Consider the following 18906-nt stretch of genomic DNA (forward strand, 5'->3'; position numbering starts at 1 on the left):
CTAAATCTCCAATTCATTAGATACACCTAGCTAATGCAGTTTACAATAGCCCTGCAATGAATCCAACCTTCATGAAGGTTATGATGAAAGTGTTTTAGAGGTGCATTAGAATTGTATTGCATTATACTGAGAGGTGTCTCTAATATTTTGTCCATCTCTTTTTGCATCAGTGAGGGCAGAGCAATTATTAGAAATACCTCTCCGTATAACGCAATACAACATTTTTCACAAACTACAGCCTCCAAAATAACCATAAAGTTGAATCAGCACCTCTCTAAAACTGGTTAAATGAAAGCAGAACATTATAAATTTAAAATATGATGTATTATTAGACTGTAAATCTCTTACAAGCCTGTTGTATTTAGACTGAGCTACTGCTCCCACCACAACCGTTCGAAACAAACTGACAAGTGAATAAAAAATACAAAAAGGACAGAATTTGAGAAGCTTTTACTTTGGTAAAATGTGTAACTGTTATATGAACAAAACTGAAGAGGAGTTGATCCAAACCAGACATGATGGGATATTAGGATACATCAAAAATATACTAAAATAAAAACAATTCACAAGTATTCCTTTGCCTCTTCCACATTTTTTCCATGTCGGTGATGGTCAGGAGAACATTCATCTACATCAATAAAAACAACTTCCCAATCCACTGTCACACTCCTCTTCTATATTGGAACCAAAAGCGCTAATTTGCTGCTACGTAACTTCTTAAAAAGGTTCAGAAGATCAATGATCTACTAAAGCTAAAAGCTGGATTTAAAAGTTAACCGCTATAAAGCCAAAAGATTCCTCAATTGCCTTACTTACTGAACTGACTTGAAGCAACTAGGCTGACAAAGACACATAAAAGTTAAGAGCATATGTAACCCAGGAAAATAAACATTGGAACCATGGGATAAAAAGTTCAGCAGTAGTATATATAGTTTGGCTGCAGCATGTTTTCAGTGAAGATAGTAGCAGCTCTAGCCATCATTGCCACCAGCGTCCCCTGATTGACATCTGTCGCTGAACACAAAACTTAGTCCTTATATTCTGTGTACTTCTTGGCCGACCCGTGCACCTTGCTGGCGGGATATTTCAGTCTGTTTAGGGCCATTTTGCGGAGCACCGCTTGGGGAAGGTCGACACGACACTTCTCGGCGAGTTCCACCAAGTAAATCAACACGTCGCTGAGTTCCTGGGCGAGCTGCTCCCGCTCGGACTCGGTCCAGTCCGGCAGGCCCTCGGCCACCTCCCCCCGCCACTGGAAGAGCTCCGACACCTCGCCCACCTCCCCGACCATGGCTAGCAGCAGGTTGCGGGGCTGGTGGAACTGGTTCCAGTCCCGCTCGTCCGTGAACTCCGCTTGCAACCTCCGGATATCCTCCATAGTGGGCTCGGAGCTGAAGGTAAACCTCTCCACCGTCCCAGCTCCTCCATTCTGCAGTTTGGAGCGGGCTGAAGCTTCCGGTGCAGCTCCGTTCACCGCAGCTGAGTGTGAGTTGCTGGCAAAAGCGCCGTTGCTGCCGCCGTTTGAGGACACCGATGACTCATCGTCAGTCAGTCCACAAGTTTTCTTTCCGCTTGTAGCCATCATATTGTCACGATTTTATCAACGGTGCCACGTACAAACAAATTTCAAACTCTGTAAACAAGACTCACACCAGCTACTATGTGAAGTCCCCTCTTTTTCTGTGCATGCGGACAAGTCCCGCCAGTTGTCAAAACGGATATGACGCAGCGGATGCCGGAAATCGAAAGCTCCATCCGACTGGGTTTTGTAGTTTTAAACAGATGATGTTCACGTTAAATGTCCTTTTAAAAAAACTACAGTTCCTGTGATCATTAGCGCATTCAGGACAACATGGCTGCCTCCTCTGGTGCAGCAAGTGAGCTGCTATATAATATGAAGAAACATATATTAATATTGCATCCAAAGGTTTCATGTATAGTCAGGAGAATAAGCACACGAAGCTCTCGACATTACAGTCAACCGCAGCCGAGAGCAAAAAGGTATGTGAAGCTGTTGAGGTGGAATAGTTTATGTTATATCGCCACTGACCTGAATTACTTACCTCTATGTAGGCGTTAATAAACAGCGAGGTGTCCGATTCAAAAGCAATGGACGAGAAGGATGGGAAGACGTTTCTACCGCAGAGACTGGTATATTTCGTTGTATATTAAAATACCTCGGACTTAAACTAGTCTGTGGCTACTGGCTAACCTACTGGAGAAGCAGAATCAGCTGTTAAATGGTCTTTACTTTTTATAAAAACAGGTTGTCAAGCTGAGTTTTGTTTTACTGGTGAGTTAACTAGCTAGCACCAACTTAAACTTAGTAATGTTGCCATGGTTACCCACTGTGCCACTGTTTTAGACCGCTGGTTGAACCGTTAAAAGTCTGTTGAAGCACTAATTTGTGTTTCTTAACGGGGCACTCCAGGAATTTAGTATAATACTTCCGTACAATTTGGAGACTTGCAAAAGACAGAATGAAAAAAAAAGAAAACTGAAGCAGTAGAGTCTGACTTTTACACGTAATTTAAGCCAAATCCCAAAAAACACTGGATCCTGCACTTCCCATAGTTCAACCGAGGCTCAGGTTGTCCAGTGGATGTCATCATTGTTGGTAGTTTAATCCCAGGTTCCTCCTGTACATTTGATGAAGTGTCCTTGAGAAAGACACTCAACCTAAAAAATAGCTCATACTGTGTGGGGGGATTGTGGACAAAATCCTCTGCCAAATGAATACAGTGCAATGCAACAAAAATCAGTTGCATAGACTACTCTGCCTTTTTTGTTTGTTGGTTTATTTAACAGTTACAGTGCACATTAGTAAACATTGCTGTAAATGCGCCAGAGTTAGCCAAGAGGCTATTTTTTATCTGTAGTCCCTGGACATGTTACAGAGTTACCCTGCCGCAATCTTGGTCCCAGAAGTGACGAATGACTTAATTTATTGTTTTCAATAAGCCCACACCTTTTAAACTCCACACTCCTATTTTTTAACACAGCTTCCTGTCATACATTTGTGGTCTCGTAGCCCAAACTGAGATAACACGGATGACATCACTTAGGTTCTCTCCTCAAACTTTAGAACGCCCCTACCAGAGCCATAGAGGACATTATACAGCTGCTTTCACAGGCTGAATAGTACTCTCCATCCCCATGATGAATAGACTGATCTTCATGTGTAAAATCTGCTGACTTACCCTTTAACCTGATCCTGAATTTAGCCTTAATCTAAACCAGTCATCTCTGCAACACCTAACCATGTCAACCCCAAAGACTGTAAGCCCGAACCCCAGCCAACTTATCTGAAGAGGGAACAGACTGCAACACCATACAGGAACTATTGCAGTGTCCCAATGCCATATTACATGCTAATTATATGTGTACCATATGCAAATCCTTATAGTATACTATTTTTGCAGTCAATTTACAAGAAAACAATATACTTTACCATTTTATACTAAAAGAAATTATACAAAATTTAACCATTCTAAATATTGAATACTGTTGTTTTCTTACTGGAGGTGTCTCACCACCATTTACAAGTTATTTGTAATATTTTTCAGCTGTGAGCAGTACCTCACATCAACAGCACACTCAAAAATCAAGTTTTTTGCAGTGTGAACACACATTACATACTCAAAACCTGCTTAGAGTTACTTCAGTGAGTAATATGGAATTGGGACATAGCTTCTGTGTGAGGTGTCCTGATTTTATTAAACGTCCTGCCAGCCAATCAGAAAACAAATAATTTCCTTAGTCATTGTATACAGCTACATTTCTGGCTGATTTTGTCCACATGTATGGGAGAAGTTTTGTTTGATTAAGTTATGTCTGTCTCATGTCTGGTTCCTCTATGCCTCAGTGCTCCCGAGCAGCTGGTTGGCGTGGTTGGCTTAGAAATCCATGCTCAGATCCACTCCAACACCAAGCTGTTCTCTGGTTCTTCGGTTCGTTTCTCAGCACCCCCAAACTCCCTGGTGTCATTCCTTGATGCATCCTTACCTGGCACATTACCCGTAAGTGATGGGGTCTCCATGCAAGCACAGATACCTTGTTGTTGTTTTTTTTTGTTTCCTTTCTTGTCAGGTCATTCGATAATGTCCCTGTGTTTCCCCAGGTCCTCAATAGACGATGTGTGGAGGCAGCAGTGATGACAGGACTGGCTCTCAACTGTACCATAAATAGCAAGTCACTTTTTGACAGGAAACACTACTTCTATGCTGATCTCCCTGTGAGTTTTTCCACTCCCTGTCTTCAGTTGTTGCTTTCTTTGCAACATCTAGTGTTTAATAGATGGGAGAGAAATAGATTTGGTGTTAGTAGTGGTACCTTATCTGAAAACTGCACTTTGGAGCCACCATTGTCCTGCACATCATGCTGCATCATTGTTTTTTGCATTGCTATAAGCTGTCCTCATCTGCTTGCAGCTTCTCCATCACAACACTCCCAGTGAACTCTCCCGGCCATGAGCTCTAATTGAAACAGTGAGCAAGTCTTGCTGAAGCAGCAAAAATGCTGTTTGCCAGACATACAGATGAATGACACAGAAAGCTGTTAAAGAAAATGATCTGTGTTTCCTCACTTATCAGCTCATTTCCTCCAGTGCACTTCTAGTTTTACATTATCTACAGGTCATTTCCCTCTCCATACCTTTGCTGATAATTTGGGGATAGCTTTCTTTCATTCACATAATTTGAATCATTATTGGAGTCATAAAAACCCCAGGTAGTTTTGTCTTAACTGAGCAATTCTGGGTGTCATATATTACACCCAGACTTATAATATATATAATACATATTTTATGAACTGTCTGAACTCATTAGGAAATATGAAAATAAAAGAGTTCATTGAAAACTAAACTATTTTTATGGTTATTAAGACAACTCCTATTTTCAGCAGTTACCCATAATGGACTTCATTTAGATACCCGCCATTTCCTTACAGTAGGTCTCTGTATTTTAACGGTGGCTATCTCATCCTTAATTGAAACTCCTCATAAAGTTGCCTGTGAGTACACTGCAAACAGTTGGCTCTTTACACATCCAGCAGATATGAAGTAATATTAGCTTTCATTCAGTGTTTCTAGCTACCTGGTGAATGTAAATCCAATATTCTCTCTCCTTTTAGCTCTGTTTTGGTCTCCACTAACTTTTGAGGGAAATATTTGTCTGTTTAGCTGCTAAATGCTTGACTAACATGTCAGCTAATTGCTAACTTATTCTATCTGAGAGTTTAATGCTGGGCAATTGGCATGCAGTGGGTTTTTAGATCTTTTAACTGCTGCCTGCTGTGGTTTTAAATAGGGTTCAATGAGAGCAGTAAGAATAAACCAAAACCATAAAAGTTGGAAGCCGTAAAACCAAAACAATGAGTTAAAAGACACTAAAATGCTCTGAAGAGCTGAGGGGCATGGTAGAGTGTGGTGATAATTCTCCATGGATTCATCACTAGAGCAACACCTTTCACATGGCTCATAACTTTTTGACCCATTGCTAGTATGAAATATTGATTAGCGCAACTTTAAATTGCTCTTAAAACTCTTGGCAAACTTTCTCTATGGTCTGAATACCAGTCTGATAAGGTAGTGGTAAAGGTATTCCAAAAAAAACCTGCTTAACACTGATATTTCAATTTAACAGTCAGTCCAAGTGTTGTTCACTCTGCCCTTTGTAATCGAGTGCTCGTAAGGCAAGGTCTCACTACCCCTCAGAATGATGTTTTAAGATGGAAAAGACAAAATGTCAAGGGAACTTTATGGTGACTTGCCCTGCAGAAACTTCTTCTAATAAATCTAGAAAATCTCAGGGAAAGGGTCACAGAGAATTTTGCATTTTGAATTGTCAAAGTCAGTCTTTCTCTGGTGAGATATTATGCTAACATAGCTTAAGGCAAGGTAATGAGAACGATAATTATGGACAGAAGAAATGAAGAGACAGATTTTCTTTTCCTTTGGTAGTATTTCACTGAAACTGCCGAAAGAAGTGGCTTAAGATGAGAGTACCTCCATGAAGTAACAAGCAGTACACTGAATAAAAGCTTTTTGTGCTATTTTATATGGCTATTTTTATTACTGTATTGCACTGAAAAAATAATCTCCTTCTTTGATATTTCTGGTTGGTTTCTGCTCTAATTTCCTAACTAACGTGACGCTATTGTGAAACTGTGACTGATAAGGCTTGATGGTGCACAACAGTTTTCTGTAGATCTTGATAGCTTTTTCCCCCCATTTAATATTTCATAGACTTACTGGTTATCACAATGTGGCAGCAGTACTCATTTTAATCACCACAGCAGAGATACATTATCTCCCCAGAAAGCCCATATATCTTGAATTTCCAGCAAAATCCCCTCCAGAAGCGTCAGGATTATTGTTGGGTTCCTGTTGTTCTCTCATGTGCATCACCTCCTTTGGTGATGCACATTTTCAGTAATTGACACACACAGCAAGGACGATAATACCCGATTTATAGTTTTTCTTTTTCTTAGACTTCCCCAACAACTCATACCAGCAGGTCGATCCTGAACCTTTATTTGAGGTTTTAGATTTACTGTATACGCTGCGCACCACACCCGCTGTTGCCTTCTTCATAGTTATTTGATTTGCACGAGTCTCATCAACCGCTCACAAAGAACGACCTTCCCCAGTGTTGTGTGAAACAGCTCAATAAGATGAAGTCAGTGTGGCTTTAATTATACAGATGATGAGATATTTTCATATTCGTCCTAAAGTTTTGAGTGTAATCAACGTTTGTAAAACCAAAACCAGCGGCAGCAACGAGGGAGAAATTACTCCGCCCTTGAAAAATACATTTGTAAATTGCATTGTACATTATTGATATGTTCCACTGGAAATCCTTGACTGCATTTTGTAAAACACCACAGTTGCTCATTAAATGATTAATGCTGCTGTCCAAACAACATTCCTTCTTGAAATGGTAGGCAAAACACATGTTAAGTTTTTAACGGCCATTTAATAACATGGACCAGCAGCTCCACACTAATCTGTCAGCAAAAGCAAATAATAACAATTTCCTTGAGATATTAAGTTACCAAATAAACATGCATGGCCTGGCTATTCAATCTCTGAAATCTGTTTAATGAGACCAATGAATGTCTTTGTGACCTCCGTGGGTAGCTGAGGAGAACATCAGTGTGCAGGCGAGAGGAGTGAGGCCACCGACTGGGTCTGGTTTGTTTAGTGACTTTGAAATGAGTCAGAAAATGACTCAGCGGCTCACAGCAAGGAAATTAGTTTGTAGTGTGTGTGTATGTGTGTCTGATCCAGTGTGTACAGTATGTGCGCAGGCATGGATCTGTAACTGTGGATATAAAATGGGCGAAGTGGGCTCAATCTGCTGTCATAGTGTAATTGGAAGAGCTTAATGTGGCTACCTGGATCTTATAAACAACAAACTTGCCTCATCCTTCATTATGTAGGCAGCAGTAGTTGATTTATTATGCAGGAAATGAAAATAATTTCCACTTACACAGATGCTCACTAAAATACAGAGTGGTATGCTCGTGCTTCAGCCAGCAGAGACAACATTTTCAATGGCATGAAAAGATTAAGTAAGAAACAGGGGATTTCTGATAAGCTGCAAGAGTATTTACAAAATCCGGCAAGATTTAAAGATTGAATCCACCATGAGGAACAGAAATTGAAAAAGAAAATTCCCCAGTTGTCTGTTTTTTCCTTCGACTCGTTTCAAAAGGAGGAGGTGTGCAGGTGATTGATTATGTCGATCAGACACATTGTACAGAATGCCAGCGACTAACAGCCCCCCCGATCTCTTCTCCCACGCCCTCGCTCTCTTAGCATAAGTATGATTAATGTTTAGTTCCTGTGATGTGGTTGCCATAGTAACGCGGGGAATTAATACTTGGGGTAGCAGATTCCTAAGGAATACAGGAGCAGATGAAATATTTATTCTTATGCTTTTGTGAGAAGAAACCTTGAGTGAAATAGCAGCACTCCTGCCGCATTATAATTAAGCCCAACCAATCAAGCCGACGCTGTGTTTAATTGATCCTGCCTGCCTCACGTTTACATAGACCCATGACTGCAGCATCCTCATTACTGCTGTTCCACTGCAATGGTGGAGTTTCACTGCAATTAACATAAACATAAACAATGAATCACACAAGTACTTTTCAGGTAGAGCAGGTCGTCCTCTAACCGCAGGGTTGGTGGTTTGATTCCCTCTCCTCCTGTCTATTTGTCAAAGTATCCTTGAGCAAGAACACGAAGTTGCTCCCAGTGAGTGCCTTGCATAGCAGCTCCACCACCATCGGTGTATGACTGTGTGAATGTAAAGTGCTTTGGCCATAAAGGTAGGAAAGCAAGTGCAGTCCAGCATCTTTCAGAACATCGTTTTGATTTTCTAGCCCACATCTGTACTGTTTTGAATGTTACTCACTTACTGTGTCTGCTAGATGTGCAGATTGGCAACTGTTTGCTAAAAAGTTTGCCATATCAACCTTGAAAGGTTATTATATGTCAAGGTTGTGTTTGCAGCTTGCTTTTGCTGCCAAAAAATTAGTTAATGCAGGTTCAAAGATATCACATTATCACTTACATTATATGATGTATTTCTCATTGACAAAGGATGTTGTTGAGTTTTAAGGACATGAAAGGAATGGAACTGTTTTATATCTTAATTACAAAACGGCTTAAAAGTGTGCAAATACTGCTGTCACCGTTCTCCTCATTCACTCACTATACAGACAAACATCCTGCCTTTTAACTGCAAGGTGCATTGTAACTGTTCCGTTTCTTCCTTAGGGACATTTGAGTACAGCAATGTGAGGTGTTTGTGGTTTTGGTACAGAATGTTATAGTGCTGTATTTTTCCTATCAGGCTGGATACCAGATCACCCAACAACGGAGGCCCATTGCAGTAGATGGCATGCTGACTTACAGCTTCCTTGGAGGGAAAAAGAGGAACCAGGTGATGAGAAAAAATGTCCACATCAAACAGATTCAGCTGGAGCAGGACAGCGGCAAGAGTCTTCACGATGACCTCCGCAGCCAGACACTCATAGACCTCAATAGAGCAGGTAATGATAGTGAGCGTGAGTCCGGTAATACTCTATATTTTTCTTATATTCAACAAATCGCAAAATATTAAAACCAACAATGATTTAATCCTACTAACAAGTGCTGTCTGCTCAGCCAAAGCCTGATATCTGCAGCTGAAAAAAAGTGCCCAACAAATTCAGTATTTATTCCTGATTGAATAACATTTTCTAAAACATATATTCTGGCTGGAAGCCACACACAGGGTAGGGAAGTCAGAAAAGTATTGCCAGAGGTATTAACACATTGCTGGTTTTGGTCTTTTCATGGAATTTATTGAGATTTAGAAAAATACTGAAAAACATCAGCCTTATCCTTTAATGCTGAAAGAAAATGTCATCATTCTCAGCAAAGCGAGAGAGAAGTTTGTCACAGCTCCATTGGATGGATACCTCAGAGATGTAAAACACAGCTGTCTTCACATTCATCAGGTGTAGGTCTAATGGAGCTGGTGATGGAGCCAGACATGAGCTGTGGAGAGGAGGCTGCAGCAGCTGTCAGAGAGCTTCAGCTCATCCTGCAAGCCCTGGGCACCTGTCAAGGCAACATGTCTGGTATGGAAATCACTCTCCGTCTCTGTCTCTCTGCCTTCCTCTCTATCTCTCTCTCTCTCTCTCTCTCTCTCTCTCTTTTTCTGAGCTGCTAACCTGAACTTATCTCCCTCCCAGCGTGCATCTTTTTACTCTTTCTCCTCAGAGGGCCAGCTGAGGGTAGATGCCAACGTGTCCGTGCACAGACCAGATGAGCCGCTTGGCATCAGGACAGAGGTGAAGAACATCAACAGTGCCCGATACTTGGCCAGGGCTATAGGTAAGCACCATAAAAAGTTCAAAACTTAATGGTTTAAGGACGGATAGCAACATGGTTTTGAGTGCTACAGGCACTTAGGGAGGTAGTGAGCAATGTTTCAAATGACTGGGTCTTAACTGGCTGCATGATTGCTCGCATACACACAATCGGAAATTAAAGACCTTTTTGTGACTTGACATTTGCACGCTGTGTCACCCTGAAAGAATTACAATATATGTGTGTGTGTGTAATTGTGAGTGTGCTACAAGTCACACTGTTAGTCAAAGGGAAGCAGCACCTGCATACACAAAGAAGCCCAAAACATGCACACACACACTCCTGCAGTTATTTATCTGTCAGATGTATCAAAAACTTACTTGTTTTTTTTCGGGGGGGGGTTGTTGTTGAATTAAAAATAAGATGTGTAGATTTATGAAGAAATATTAAGACAGGAAGCGTAGTTAGTATTGACAGTAACTTGTGAAGCATAAGGACTGACAACCAATCACAAACAATTAGCCATGTGAAAGCAGTGCGTGATGGTTTAATTGGCTTCTCGCAGCTGCTCACTTAAAAAAGCATAGATTTTCTGTCAACTCAAACTTCACTGACTGTTGATTGAGCCTCACTTAAAAAGGTGACAAAGAGCAACGGCCAGAAATTTCAGCATTTTACAGGCAGGTTCGACATACCACGGGGCTGTGCTTGAATTATTTATCAATAAAGTTGTATTTACTCTGCTGCAGAGCTGGTATTTAAAAGTCATGGAGAAAAACATCATTTATCACAGTTATAACGTGGCAGCAGTAGGAGACCTGTGGATTGCCACTGTTTCGAAGCAGATGTTTGGCATTTAACACAAAATTATATTTGTGTGTACTGGTTGTATTGGATAAAGTGTCTGTGTTTCTGCTCATGTTCTCCCTTACATCACCAGACTATGAGATCCAGAGACAGATCGATGTCCTGCTGAGAGGAGGAACGGTACAAAATGAGACCCGGGCATATGATTCCAAATTGGGGTAAGAGGATGAAAGAGCAGCGCCGTGTAATGCCAAGCTTTAGCCGCTACAACACCCGGATCTCTGTCTGGTTCATTAGTCCCAAGCTTTGCTGAGGAGGAACCATCATGATAATGATGATGAATAGAGTCATTTGGATGCCGCTGTCGTCCTCTGTTATCTGTGAGCTATGTGCTACTCACAGGCTTATGAGCTCACACAATGAGCCAGCTCCCACACAGCTGAGGCCTTGATCATCTTCTGGTTTTCTGCCTCCTTCCCATGAGGCCTTGCATGTCCGAGTTACATGGTGAAGCGTGTTAAATAGTGTGTTTGATGGCCTGTGATTGGTTCTTTCTTCTCGTTCCTGTGAAGGTGGCTACAGATCTGACTACATTGGTTTGCAGAGAGCCAGAATGACTGGAAGGCATCACTTCACATATGTTCCCACGCTTATTTATTTATTTGTAATTAGCAGTTCTAATACACAGTCTGAGTCACATCTGAGGTTACCAGTTAGCAGGGCTGCAACAAATATTTTTTGTTTTCAATTAATTATCAATTAATTTGCCAAATATTCCCTCAATTAATAAATAATTTAATTTAGTTTAGTTTATTACATCTATAGATAGATAGATAGATAGATACTTTATTGTCATTGTAGTAATACACAATGAAATACAGTTTGGCAGCAATCCTTAGTGTAGCAGCTTGGATAAAACCAAATTTATTTGGTTTTGGAACCAATTTATTTGTCAGGCACCATGAACAAAAAGACATCCATGTCACATAAGGAGAAGAGATGTATTTAGCTACTGGCTCATTTCTATCCACAGTCCCTGGGCAGGTAGACAAAACAGATACAACACTAATACAACGAATGCAATCAATACAAATACAATAAAGTTCAAAATACAACAAATAAATACTTTACTACATGATCTATAAATTATCAGAGTTAAATGCTAATGTCAGCATGCTAACATGCGCATAATGACAGTGCTAACTGTCACTGATGTTTAGCAGGTATAATGTTTATCATAGTTCACCATCATAGTATCTTAGCATGTTAGCATGCTAAAATTTGCTAATTAGCACTAAATAGTGAAAAAAAAGTACAACTGAGGCTGATGGGAATGTCTTTAGTTTTGAAGATATTTAGTAATAAACTGATGATGCCACCGGAAGAAAAGTCAGGGGATTACCAGAGTTATTAGGATTCATTCTCTGGAGACCATGAATTTCTGTACAGAATTTCATCGCAATCCTTTCAGTAGTTACAGATATCTCAGTCTTGGCCATGATTGATTGACAAACCAACATTGCCATCCCTTTACAATTTTCAATGTTAGCACAGGTTGACTTATTCGAATGTCTTGTTTTGTCCGACAAACAATCCAAAACCCAAAGATATTTAATTTACTATTATAGAAAACAAAGATCTAACGTAACCGCAACATCCCTGGTTCAAAACTGGCCGTGGACCTTTGTTGCATGTCATTCGCATCTCTGTCCCCACATTTCCTACCTGCCTCTCAACTATATACCAACAATTAAAGGCAAAAATACCCCAAAAATCGATTTAAAAAAAGAATAACAATTTATTTTTCAAAAGAATGTTATTCATGATCATTTATAATGTTTGCATCTTGTCTTCTAGGGAGACTATTCCTATGAGGGACAAAGAGGGTCTTCAGGACTACAGGTGAGTGTGAGTTTGTGGACTTTCTGCATGTACGTGCTCATTCTTCTCCTGACAACTTGTGTTTATCGACAGTTATGATATCAGAAGGTGATCTTGTCCTCAGTTAGGACTGAAAGCTGATGAGACCCTTTGAGTGACAGCAAGATAGAGAGAAATAAACAGACAGCACTCAAGGTCCGGACCTTAGTGTGTGTTGGGAAGAAGAATGACAGATGATGGTGTCAAATGATTAGGGGAGTAAGTGAAATGTGACAAGTGTGATGTCGAGGACTATAAGTAGCTCAACAAAAGCCTACCTCCTCTTCTCCCAGCTTATCTGTACTGCTGATAAAGTATTCTCCACCTTCCTCTTGTTCCTTTTTTTTTACCACCTGTCCTCCTTTCAGGTTTATGCCGGAGCCCAACCTGCCCCCTCTGATTGTGTATGAGGATAACGCGTCGCTGCCCCCTGGCACTGATGCATGCCAGGCGGTAGTGGTGCAGAAGATAAGGGAAAGTCTGCCAGAGCTACCCAGCATCAAACGAGACAGGCTGGTGCAAACGTACGGCATCCTGCCTGAGCACAGTTTCACTCTGGTGGTGAGTTTATAAGTGGGCGAAAGCAACCGGGTAGAGAGAAGTTGATTTCCTCACTAAATCTGTTTCATGCATCTTTCTTTTAAGTGCCATCTGATCAAGTCCGAGCAGAGTTAGCTTGGCCGCTGTTCTGCTTGAGTCCAGCACTCCGCTGGGCTAATTTGATCCTAATTAGATAATGGGCATGTGAAATGATTAAAGCGTTTTCTTGCCGTTTTGTTGCAGAATGAGGATGGACTTGTGGAGTACTTTGAGGCGGTGTTGAAGGCGACCAAGAGGGAGCCAAGGAAGGTGATTGGCTGGGTGACAAATGAGCTGTTGGGTCACCTCAAACAACAAGACATGAGTGTGAGCCAGAGGTGAGACACAGACACATACAGGCACATGTCTTCACTTTGCTTTTACATTTACGTCTACTTGTTTGTCTCGCAGTTTAGGTTTTTCAGCAGTTTTGAATTTTCAGTGTAGCTGCCTTTAACTTGAGAGTTTAGGGGTAATGAGATACTGTTTTTGTCTCAAACATTTGCTTTATTCTTGTGAAATACTAGATAGTTTTGTGCATCCTGTGCATAATTAATCAAATGAATCCGCCTTGCTTAAACAATTCATCTCTCCCCTGGCACAGTCTGTGTCTGTAGGACTTTATTTTAAGGTGTTACAAGCCACCACTTCAGGGGTTTAAATCATGCGAAAAAGTGCGATTTTATGTCAAGTTAAGCTAAATTGGTAACTAGAAGTGATTCAGTATATCTGATATCAGGCATATCAGCTCCATATCCTGCAACTCATGACTGAAATTTAGTCAGTGACACTCGCATTGAGGAGTTGAACATTTATAGCAAATGGTTATTCAGTTATATTTGGCAGAAGAAGCTGTGCTCTCGCGGCAACAAGGTTTCTGAAGAGGGAACTAATCCCCCCTCTTAAAAAACACATACCTGAATATTAAATCTTAGTTAAATCAACAATTCAAAAACGAAGCTCATAAGGAGGTTACAAGAAGCATTAAGTTTTAATCTATTACACCTGCATGAATATGATTGAATGTTACTAGTCAGCTAGTAGTCAAGCAGCTGATGAATGAGTCAGTGATTGTGAGGCATAAATGAAGCAGCTGATGCCAATTAGCTAATACAAGTGCAACTTCAGTGCTCTGCCTGAGCTAACGCAATGCTCCACATCTAATGAATAATAATAATAATACATTTAATTTGTACGGCACTTTTCATTTGTTGTGAAACTCAAAGTGCTACAGTATTAATAACATAGAACACACAACATAAGGAAAGTGTGGTGCAGCAGAGCAGAAGGCTCAATCCTCCATAGTGCAGAGCTCAGTACTGGGGGGCCCGGAGGAGCAAGCTGCTGGCAGATCAGAGGATGCGGGTGGAGGTTTGTGGTGTGATCAGTTCCACTAGGTAGGGAGGTGCAGGTCCGCTGATGGATATATATGTGAGTAGCAGGACTTTGTAGTCAACCCTGAAGGAGACGGGGAGGCAATGCAGTGAAAACAGAATTGGTGTTGTGTGCTGGTGTTTTCGTACTTTCATCAGGATCCTGGCAGCGCTGTTCTGAATGTACTGGAGCTTCTGGATGCTCCTGCCAGGGATCCCTCTGAAGAGCGTATTGCAGTAGTCCAGTCTTGAGGAGATAAAGACTTGGACAAGTTTCTCTGCATCAGACAGAGTTGGAGATGGGTGGGGTTTAGAGATGTTTTTGAGTTGGTAGAAAGAAGTTTTGCATAGATGTCTTATATGGTCCTCTACAGTCTAACAGCCAGATTGGTGTACCACTAACTTAATGGCGGTAAATATTCTGACATTTCTGTATGCTCAGCAGTCAAAGGTCACATCATATTGAATAAAATCAGAGCCAGGATCCTAAAGATATTCACTTTACTAAGCTAGGAAATGTAATAAGTAGCTCTCCACTGAATTAAGTGGAAGCAAATGTATAAATTAACAAGAATCAAGACAACAAACTCACTTTAGTAAAAGTCTAATTTCAGGCCTCCATTCACTCACAGTTGTTCTTGGCTCAGTATGAAATAGCACTAAAATCCAAGTTATTGAACTGTTTCCTCTCAATTCCCCAAGATGATTTGCACTGGATTAATGAGCATTTGGCCAGGAAAATAAAGATTTTTTTCTGTGTTATAGTGTTCAGAATATTTTTTATAGTCAGGCTGCACAATGCTGCAATGAAACAATGACAGCACATCAACCTAAGTTAGATAGCATTACTCCTTAGTTTCTCATTCTTCATGATCCATTTCTACGCCATACTCTAGTGTGACTGACATCAAGGATTATTAGATTCTTAATGTTCACAAATACTGATTAAACCATCACATGCCATATAAGGTGTGAGTTCATAAGAACACCTGCTACAGTCCTGACAGCCTGTCGGAGAGAAAGCCTGTTTTGACAAATCCAATTACATTTGTGAAATCATTACCTTTTTGGGAGAAGATGTTATTTTGATCTCTCCCTGCTGAAGGGCTGTTAGCTGGAACATGTTGGGTTTTGTAAATCTTCCAAAACGCTCCAGAAATTGAATGAAGTCTTTTTAATATTTAGTAGCAAAAAGAAGTTGCCATGGTTCCTTTCACACTTGTGCTTCCAAAAAAAAAAAAAACCCACAAAGATGCCTATCTTGCCACCGGCAATGAGAAAATAACACCAGTTGTCTCCCACTGTTTCTGTTTATGGCAAACTGTGACACTAAAAAAACAAACACTCATTTCATTGGAGTAGTTTTCTTAAAATGTCAGTTTAATTGAGATTGCAGCTAAAAGAAAAATGAGAATGGTGGGACACATCTGAGTTGTAGTTGTGAAGCTGTGATTGAGGGTCAGTCGCAAGATCACGACGGTTGAAACTTCACTTCACCCCGCTGAGTCCATCTCTTAGCAATATGGTAATTCCTTCAAATGAAAAGTGGTGAGTCATTAGAGAGCGTATGAAACTAAAACAAGTAATGGACTGACATCAGCACGAATGCTGTGAGCTTTACTTTATCTACCAGACTGTTGTGAAGTATTTGTTTGCGAATAAAGCTCAAAGTAGCTGGTGTTTATTTATGCATAATGTTGCATTTGCTTTTGTTGAAAGGAGGAGAGAGTTACAGAAAAACAAAGAGTGGCCAGCAGGACTGTCAGACGCTGCAGGCAGGGAAGAAAACATAGAAACTCAGACTCAGACGTACTTAAAGAAACATTAGGTAGAGTAGGGCTGATGAATACCTGCGACATAAGGTTTTTTCATTATTGATTAATTTGTTTTGTTTTTTTTATTTGCACAGGCAGAAAATACCAAGATATATAATAAATAATTGACAGGGATTGTGCTAGTGAGGTCAACCCCACACTCACGCCAAAAAATAAAGAAATAGGAGAAAAAAAAGGACAGAAAATAGTGAAAAATTTATTGTTTTGTCTGACCAACAGTCCAAAACCTAAATATCACCAGTTTACTAGCATGTATGACAAAGAAAAGCATTAAATAATCACATTTTCGAAGCTTAAAGCAGCACATTTTTGCATTTTTGCTTTAAAAAATTACATTAAAAATTGCACATCGAGTCTTATCAATTAATCGTTGCAGCTCTAATTTTGAGTTCAATGAGATAACTGGCATTCTGGGTATCAAGTAAAAGGTCTGTTTTTGTCTGTCCTGTGAAGTCTGCCCAAAGCTTGTTTGACCCCTCTGACTCCAAAGCCTTGAATAGGATAAATGAAATAAGAAATTGGGGAGGAATAATGGTCAGACAGCCAGAGAGGTAAAACTCCAGACATGTCATTAAAAGCTCGTCCGCGCTCTTCCACCAGCTGAGACAAGTCACTGTTCCAGGGGTTTTTTACCCATGACTGCCTATGTGGGGAAACTCACTGCGGGTCCATTGGCAGATTTGTGGCAGGATGGTGACAGTGTGATGACAGAATTGTGAAATATCTCACTAGGTCTACATTAATGTCACATTAAAAAATGTGAACGATTCGAAAACACAAATATCATGAGAGCTCTCTATTTGACAAATAAACGTTCGGCCAAACTGAGGCGTGCTTGTAAAGATGGATACTTTTCATCAGTTTTTTTCCAGAGTGGAGATGGATTGTCTGGCTTGCAGTGCACTTAATATATTCTAATCTGTTTGTCTGGTAGCCTGGGGAATAAACAAGCAGACATAGGAAACACATTCTAGTCAAATCACAAATGCTGATAGAATTTTTCCTTCTTTCAGTCTGACACTCACTCTTTCTCGCTCTGTCTCCCCCCTCTGTTTATATCTCTAATTCTTCAGTCCATCTATTAAAGTGTAATTAAATTCTCCCTTCATGTGATTTCAGCCCAGTCTCTCCCCCCGCCCTCGCTGAGCTGCTGGAACTCCAGGAAACGGGACACATCTCCTCTTCAGTTGCCAAGCAGGTCAGTCAGCTGCATCGACCCTACAATTATCCCCCTCTGTCTATTACTCAATACAGACACAGCAGCTAGAACTCGTTTGTATTCCTCTTCTCACCTGCGTCCTCCTCGGTGCCTCCTGCACCGCCCTCAGGTGTTCCAGGAGATGTGGAGGTCATCGGGTAAGACGGCCCCGCAGATCATCCAAGAGCAGGATTTGGGACTTGTTAGTGACACTGCAAAGCTGCACAGCATCTGCCAGAAGGTGGTGGACTCGCATCCTGATGAGGTGAGAGTGCAAATGCAAGATCTCACAGGCAATTATATGTGTTATTTTTGCATCTTGTTTAAAATGGGGTTTTTTTTGTATCACTGTGTCTCTTTGTAGGTTAACGCCATCAGAAATGGGAACAAGAAGGTTCTGAACAAGCTGATGGGACTGGTTCAGAAAGAAACCAAAGGCAGAGCTGATCCAGTTCTGGTACGGACGATTCTACAGGAGAAGACTACATGAAAATTGGACTGTTCTTAGAGACACAACTACATCACAGACTGAGAGTGGAATCATGACATATGTAACCTGTGCTTTTATGAAAGACAAAAGACAAGGCGTTAATGTTTTCTGTCTGTGTGAAAATGCAGATATTCAGTCATCATGTCACATGGTGGTACAAGGTACTTGGTCTTCTGTGGGTTGATAAAACTATTGACCATCTGTACTTTCTGAGATTAACATTCTGTAAAAACTGTACAATGTGTTCACTGAACAACAGCTGTTATCTTCTGTATTTATGTGTTTAAAAAAAATGATAAAGCTTTTCAGAGTATTACTCTCTGTAGCAATGTTGTACCATCCTTTGGTTGATTTTTTTCAGGGAAAAGAAGGCACTCATGAATCCAAAGATGCAGTAAATGTATGTTTTGATATTCTCACCAGGTGATGAAATTAAACGCACCATTAAGCTTATACTTTGAATTTTTCTGCTGAAACAGTTAGTTCTGCTTGAAAAATGATGCAAAAAGATCATCAATGGAAAAAAAAGATCTAATGTTTCAGATCAATGAAATGGTCCTGATAGTCAGGAAATTTTAGATTTTGTCTAAACAGACATGCATATAATTTAATAAAACCCTTCCCATATAACTCTATGTGCTACTGGCCACTGCCATATTGGCCATTATGGTCATTTGTGATGCCTGAAAAACACACAGGCAGAAGATAAAACTGTTGACATGACAGATGCTCTCTGTCCAGAGAGGCGAGGTGAGCAGGTAAGCAAGCAGTGAGCTCCCTCTTGTGGTTGAAACACATGTTATTGAGCTTGTATTACTTTTCACACCATGGTACATTTA

The 18906-nt window shown here is 40.5% G+C and overlaps 2 protein-coding genes across 3 annotated transcripts; one reads left to right on the forward strand and one right to left on the reverse strand.

Moving 5' to 3' along the window:
- Positions 1-433: 433 nt before the first annotated feature.
- On the reverse strand, positions 434-1707 carry dctpp1 (dCTP pyrophosphatase 1). The gene has a single exon (XM_042429705.1). It carries the CDS (start codon positions 1583-1585, stop codon positions 1028-1030), a length of 558 nt encoding a protein of 185 aa, XP_042285639.1. The 5' UTR covers positions 1586-1707; the 3' UTR covers positions 434-1027.
- Positions 1708-1757: 50 nt separating this feature from the next.
- On the forward strand, positions 1758-18529 carry gatb (glutamyl-tRNA(Gln) amidotransferase, subunit B). Of its 2 annotated transcripts, none has more exons than XM_042429665.1 (13): positions 1758-2001; positions 3866-4019; positions 4121-4234; positions 8862-9060; positions 9511-9633; positions 9776-9889; positions 10806-10890; positions 12530-12574; positions 12961-13153; positions 13376-13509; positions 17499-17577; positions 17708-17842; positions 17942-18529. In XM_042429665.1, the coding sequence occupies exons 1-13, from the start codon at positions 1853-1855 to the stop codon at positions 18065-18067; spliced, it is 1650 nt and encodes a 549-aa protein (XP_042285599.1). In that variant the 5' UTR covers positions 1758-1852; the 3' UTR covers positions 18068-18529. The 2 variants fall into 2 exon arrangements, with proteins under 2 accessions (XP_042285599.1, XP_042285609.1); XM_042429675.1 differs by lacking the exon at positions 1758-2001 and adding an exon at positions 2101-2151.
- The last annotated feature ends 377 nt before the right edge of the window (positions 18530-18906 follow it).

This window comes from Thunnus maccoyii, chromosome 2, assembly GCF_910596095.1.
Source record: "Thunnus maccoyii chromosome 2, fThuMac1.1, whole genome shotgun sequence".
Classification (NCBI taxonomy): domain Eukaryota; kingdom Metazoa; phylum Chordata; class Actinopteri; order Scombriformes; family Scombridae; genus Thunnus; species Thunnus maccoyii.

Bases quoted from the DNA above. Each gene is read 5' to 3' on its own strand.
- dctpp1 (XM_042429705.1), bottom strand. From the start codon at position 1,585: ATGATGGCTACAAGCGGAAAGAAAACTTGTGGACTGACTGACGATGAG.
- gatb (XM_042429665.1), top strand. From the start codon at position 1,853: ATGGCTGCCTCCTCTGGTGCAGCAAGTGAGCTGCTATATAATATGAAG. The intron at 4,020-4,120 runs GTAAGTGATGGG...GTGTTTCCCCAG, and splicing joins CCTTACCTGGCACATTACCC to GTCCTCAATAGACGATGTGT. The intron at 10,891-12,529 runs GTAAGAGGATGA...CTTGTCTTCTAG, and splicing joins GCATATGATTCCAAATTGGG to GGAGACTATTCCTATGAGGG.